The 6,626-nt window shown below is 48.1% G+C and overlaps 1 protein-coding gene across 1 annotated transcript in view; it reads left to right on the forward strand.

Moving 5' to 3' along the window:
• Positions 1-3,173, forward strand: part of LOC123039412 (BTB/POZ and MATH domain-containing protein 2-like) — a 6,467-nt gene extending 3,294 nt beyond the window's left edge. Inside the window, exon 2 of the mRNA XM_044462599.1 lies at positions 2,808-3,173. Within this exon, the coding sequence (XP_044318534.1) occupies positions 2,808-3,173 (366 nt within the window). The remainder of the gene's footprint in view (positions 1-2,807) is intronic.
• The last annotated feature ends 3,453 nt before the right edge of the window (positions 3,174-6,626 follow it).

Below are 6,626 nucleotides of genomic sequence, written 5' to 3' on the forward strand. Positions count from 1 at the left end.
GCGCCTCACCGATCTCTGGCATCGGCGTCTGGGCCATCCGGAGATGCTACTTTTTGCAGCAACAATGTTCTAGATCATTGTAATAAACCTATGTTCAGCTAGTTGGTTGTGTCATGCTTGTAACCGGCAAACACATTCGTCTACCATTTTCTTCTTCCACTAGTCAAACTACTGCTCCCTCTGATCTGCTGCATTGTGATCATTGGACTGCACCATTATCTAGTGTTTCAGAGAATAAGTACTATCTCTTGATTATTGATGAGCTTTTGTGCCATCGATGGACTTTTCCCCTCAAACTCATATTCGAGGTGCATGTTGTTTTTCGTCACTTTCATGCTTACATTCACATGCATTTTGGTTGGACCATTTGGAATCTCCAATGTGATAATGGATGTAAGTCTGATAGTGCCCAAAACCGAGACTTCCTTCTCCCTTTCAGTACGGTGATGCGTTTCTCCTGCCCATACACATCTTCCCAGAATGGTCAAGTTGAACGTGCCATTCGTTCGACTAACGACGTAGTATGCACGGTCTTGCTTCAAGCATCCATGCCGCCACACTACTGGGCTGATGCTCTCATCACTGCCACCTCGCTCCTCAACGTCCGTCCCACCAAGACCCTTTCACTCGTCATGCTGCACGAGGCCCTTCACTGCATGCCGCCCACATACGCCCACCTCCGCGTCTTAGGGTGCTTCTACTACCCCAACACAGAGTCCGTTGCATCGCACAAGCTTGCCCCTCGCTCCGTCATGTGCGTCTTCATCGGTTACCCGCCCGACCACGATGGGTACCACTGCTTAATTAGACTCGCCCACACACTGAGTCTACCTCTTGCAGGATGTTACCTTCAACGAGTTAGTTTTTCCTTTTTCCCACACTTTGGAGGCCTCCTCGATGATAGTTTTTTCCCATCCATCATCGCCCGATCAGCCTGCTTCACCTGCCACGGCGACTGCCTCCCACCCTCACCGGACCCACTGCCATGGCACCATTTTTGGTCAGCAATAGCACTGCCACGACAGCTGTTTCGCAAGACGAGAGCGCTACCACGGCAGCCATTCGCCCAACCAAAACGCTGCCAAGGCACCGTTTTCTCCTGCCCCTAACCCGACCAGCACCCATACCCCCGCGCCTCATACTTCTTCCTTCTGCGCGTCCAGTAGCTCGGCGTCCCCGAGCTCCTGCTCCACTTCCTCCGGTAGTCCTACCACACTGTGGCCCCTCCCATCCCATGTCGTCGATGTCGCGCCTCTTGCTAACCCTCACACAATGCGCACGCGAGCCAAGTCAGGTTTCCGCTTACTCTCATGTAGACTTAATTTCCTTGCTGATCTTCACAGTGCCTCGCCACTTCCCCGTTAGTACAACGTCGCCCTTGCTGATCCACGTTGGGCCAGTGGCATGAGTGATGAGGACCAAGCCCTCCTTCAAAATGAGACCTAGCTACTCGTTCCTTGGCCCTCCACGGCTCCAGTCATTAGTGGTAAGTGGGTTTTCCATCACAAGTACAATTCCGACGCCTCTCGCTCGCTATAAGGCACGGTGGGTAGTTCGCGGTTTTTGTCAAACCGAAGGCATCGATTACGATGAGACCTTTCTCTCCAGTAGTCAAACCCAGCACTATCTGTGTAGTCCTCTCTCTCTCTCTCTCTCTCTCGCTACTTCTCACTCATGACCCATTCACCAGTTAGACGTTGAAAATGCCTTCCTCCATGGACATCTTTCCGAGACCGTTTACTGCCAGTAGCCACTTGGTTTCGAAGATCCAATCGCCCCAACGCACATCTGCCTTCTTAAGAAATCTATGTACACGCTTAAACAAGCCCCTCGCGCCTGGTTCACACTTTTTGCCACCTTTGACGTGTCTATTGGCTTTAATTCTTATAAATGTGACACTTCTCTTTTTATTTATATAACGAACCACACGGCCTACCTACTCCTCTATGTTGACGACATTATTCTCACAACGTCGTCCCCGACTTCTTAAATACGTTATCTCTCTCCTAGTTTGCGAGTTCTCTATGACCGACCTTGGTGCCCTCACTTCCTTGGCATTGCCATTACCTGCTCGCCCTCATGTCTTCACCTTTCTCAGCGAAAATATGCTTTGGATATCATCGAGTGAGCCGGTATGTACGACTATCATCCTGTCGGCACCCATATCGACTCCGGTGCTAAACTTTCCATCTCTGACGGCGATCTCCTCGATAATCCCACGATCTACCGCAGTCTAACTGTCTCCTTGTAGTACATGACCATCACCCGTCTTGATTTGTATTACACTGTCCAGTAAGCCTGCCTCTTCATGCATGCTCCCTGCTCTTCTCACTGTAACTTGTCAAGCGCATAATACGTTGCCTCAAACGAACCCTAGACTAAGGCCTCCACATATACCCATCCTCGCCTTCCACTCTCCTAGCTTACTCCGACGCAGACTGGGCTGGCTGCCCCGACACACGACGCTCTACCTCTGGTTTTTGCGTTTTTCTTGGGGATAATTTGATATCTTGGTCATCAAAGTGATAACTTACTGTTTTCAGGTCTAGCGCCGAGGTGGAGTACCGGGCCATTGCCCATGTCGTTCCTGAGATAGCTTTGCTACGTCACTTGCTGCAGGAGCTTCTTCAACCCATCGCCAAGTCTACTGTGGTTTATTGTGATAACGTCTCTTGTGGTATATATGTCAGCCAACCCGGTGCAACATCGGTAGACGAAACATATCGAGATCAAGATTCACTTTGTTTGTGGTCTTCGACACCGAGCTATTCGGCCCCATGAAGAGCAAGGACACGGAGCGCATGGAGGTACACGACATGGACCCGGCAGTCTTCGAGCTGCTCCTGCACTTCATCTACACTGATTCGCTGCCGGGGGACGGGGAGGGCTGTGGCGTAGCGGTGACGCAGCACCTGCTGGTGGCCGCGGATAGGTACGCGGTTGACAAGCTGAAGGAGGCGTGCGACGTGAAGCTGCGCAGAAGCTTGGACGTGCGGACCGTGGCCACCACGTTGGCGCTGGCGGAGCAGCACCATTGCCCGCTGCTCAGGGATGCGTGCGTGACGTTTATGTCGTCGTCCCGTAAAGTGCTGGCCGACGTCTTGGCGACGAACGGGTTCAGACATCTCACGGCGAGCATCCCACTAGAAAATCTCACCGAGAGTCTCCCCTAGGGAAGGCGTCACTCACGCATTGAGAGGAGTCAAAGAGGACGAGGAAACATATATACGTGTGTAAGGTTTCATCTGTTTATGCATGGCTCAGAGGATCTTCGGCTGTTTAATGGCGTTGATTTGGTTTTTTTTAATGGAAGTTGGATTTTTTTATCCAGTTTTGCTAAAGCACATCTAGATGTGTTCTATGTATTGCACATATAAGTAATATGCTATTGGTTTCAAGCTAAGATTCATGCAAGTATTTTTTTTCTTTTTCTTTCTAATTTGATTGAATCATTTAGATATGCAATAAGTAGGGCACATCTAGATGTGCCCTAGATAGACCCTTTTTTTACCATAGCTTATTATAGAACTAGTTAAGGTTTTCAACGGTGAAAAAGTTCGCAAAAGTCCCGAAACAACACACATGTAATATAACATGATCCAACGGAGAAACGACTTTATATGTCTGGGATAAAAATAACAAATATTTCGGTTTATGTGTCATGGTGAGCTGAAATGATGATTATTATTATTTTGTCGCGGACACATAAATGTATATTTTCACAGTGAGCACGCCAAGGTGAGCATGATGCGTATCGTCGCTGGTTTGACCACCGGAGAGAAAGTCTACCCAAAATCGATGCCCTGGCATTGAGCGAAGCCACGGACAAACCTCCAGAGAGCCGTTGGCTTTGGTTTTGATCCGAAAACCCCACTTGCCGGACACGACATTAGTGTGAGGCGGCGGACGAGGAACGAGTGTCCATGTGGAGTTAGCTATGAGGGCATCATGTTCTGCCTGCATGGCCGCCCGCCAATTTGGGTCCTGAAGAGTAGCGCGGACACGGGAGGGTATCAGAGAGATGGTGGTGGCCTGCAGGTTGGCCTAGCGTGGGTTCGGCTGAAACATACGGTGATGCGCGCGTGTGAGCATCAGATGAAGATGTGAGGCAGGCGGCTGGGTCGGAACAGGGGGAGTTGGAGAGTTGTGTGGCGTTGTGGTAGGGGAGGCAGGGCCCACGAGAGTGGGAGGTGATCCACATGCAGCGGACATGGGGGATGGGTTAGTGCGCGGCTGGGAAGGCTGCGTGGGCGGGGATGGTTCATTGCATGGGCAGGAGGGCTGCATGCGTGGGGAGCCAAGTGGCGTTCATGGTGCGGCTTGGACGGGCGGCACCCATGCAGTGTCGGCCGGATCGACGTAGTCCACGGAGGAGGGATGGAGCGGGTAGTTTGTCGCGATAGAGGAGGATTCTGGTAGCGTTTTGAACAGGAAGATAGATTCACGAACGTGACGTGCCAATAAAAAATGGGTCTGTCTACGTCTCAGTCCACTGAGACTTTCGCGAAGTCTCAGTCGGCTGACGTCATCAGTACCAGATTTGACCCGTTTTACCTCCCTCCTTGTTGGGTTTTAATTTCCCCCATGATGGGCTTGTGGTGTGGGCTTTGTTTGTTTGTCCTTTTAGAGCAGTGATGACGGTACATATGAGCAGGGTGTGGAGGCACACACAGCACACAAACAAACTTTGTGCGCCTCATATCATCACACTATTTTATGTTTTTTCAGAAAAAAATGGTGTTCAGAGCTAGCTAACTGAACCATGTTGTCCACTGTTCGTGGAGTTGTTCAGAGAAACTTATAGATGTTTCAGACCTCTTCCTAGTTTCAACAAGAGTGAATAAACACGGTTCACTTTGATAGTTAACCTCCCTGCCCCTTAATTAGCTAGTTAACAAACTTCACGTACTAGCTAGTTAAAACTTCAGCAAAGAGTACAGAGCCACGGCGAAGTAGCTAGTTAACTTTCTATGCTAGCTAGTTAATTTCCTGTATCAACTAGAACTCACCAAAAAAAAGATGACTATCTATAGAAAAAGGTTACAAACCAGTGTAGCAACTTCTTCAAAAGAGCAAACCGTGACACAATTTCTACATGATATCCTCTCTCTTCTAACTCTGGATCTTCAAGGCACTGATCTCTGCCTTCTTTCCGTTGTTTGTCGTTTTCAGGGGATTTTCAGCTGCCGTATTCACAAATGAATATGAGACAATAGTGTTGTAAACAGAGAGACTGGACAACATAAACAACGCAGAAAACTAAGGATAGGAACCGGGCGGACATTATAGCCACTTTCATTGTGAAGTTTAGACGCAATGACCAAAGGTACTTTGAACTTTTTGGCAAATCAGACAGTTTTAGTTCCTTTCATCAATGGTTTTTGCCACAAAAATAATAATAATAAACACCAGCATATATCACATGAACAGAATGGAGGTAACAACGGAATTGACGACAACAAAACTTAAAACAGTTAAAATAAAAACAGGTTATATGCCACTTGTTGGTTGTCAGAAAACTTTTTATTAGGATACACAGGACAAACAAACCTCACCAGCTACTATATATTGTGCACAAAAGAGTACAGACTTGTCTAGGTCGCTTCAATAAGGGCGCCTACTGCCATCCGACAGTCCAGGATTTGGGAGTCAGTTTTTAGTAGCGATTTGTTATCCGTTAAGCCTAAAAAAACATGTCTACCGAAAAACAGGGGCACCGTCCTGAACAGCCACAACCATACCAGCTGAAAAAAAAGCTGGATTACAAGGTAAGTGATAAAAACATTTGAACTAGAATGTGCAACTAAAAAGCAAAATCTTGGAAACTTCACAAAAAGTCTAACAACAAAACCATTAGAAATGAACTTTAACACAAAATATGCTCACGGATCCTCATATATTCCTGAGAGTGTGTTGTGATCCATTGTATTTAGCTGACATGTTCTCAACTCTACTTCAGGAATACACAAAAATTTAGTGATTGCTTGTGTTAAAAAACAGGACAAAATGAACAGCACAATAATATAGTGCACACACGCACACACGCTCCCGCCGCCCACTGACAAAACGAAAATGTCAGTCCAGTCAAGGCGCAACACTTGCAGTTGTAAGCCTAATGTTGGACATGCAACTACCAATCACCCTCTCTCGCTCCTCTCCCGCGACACACTAACAAAACAAAATGTCAGTTGCAGTCGTTTGCTAGACATGCAGTTGCAGCCAGAGCGACACTTGTAGTTGGAAGCCAAGTGTCAGACATGCAACTGCACATCACCTTCTCTCGCCGCCCACTGACAAAAACAAAAACATCAACTGCAGTCAGGGCCGAAAATTATAGTTGCAAGCCTATTGTCGGACATGCAACTACCCCCTCCCCCCTCGTCGCCTACTGACAAAACAAAAATGTCAATTGCAGTCGGGGGTAACACTTCTAGTTACAAGCCTACTGTCAGACACGCAACTGCCCCACCCCACCCCCCACCCCACCCCCTGAAAAAACATTAGGCGAGTTGCAGTCAGCAAGGAGACATGCGGTTGCAGTCAGGAATGACACTTGCAGTTGCAAGTCTGGTATCAAACATGCAACTCCCGCCGCCCACTTACAAAACATATGTCAAATTGCATTC

This window comes from Triticum aestivum, chromosome 2B (genome assembly GCF_018294505.1).
Source record: "Triticum aestivum cultivar Chinese Spring chromosome 2B, IWGSC CS RefSeq v2.1, whole genome shotgun sequence".
NCBI lineage: Eukaryota > Viridiplantae > Streptophyta > Magnoliopsida > Poales > Poaceae > Triticum > Triticum aestivum.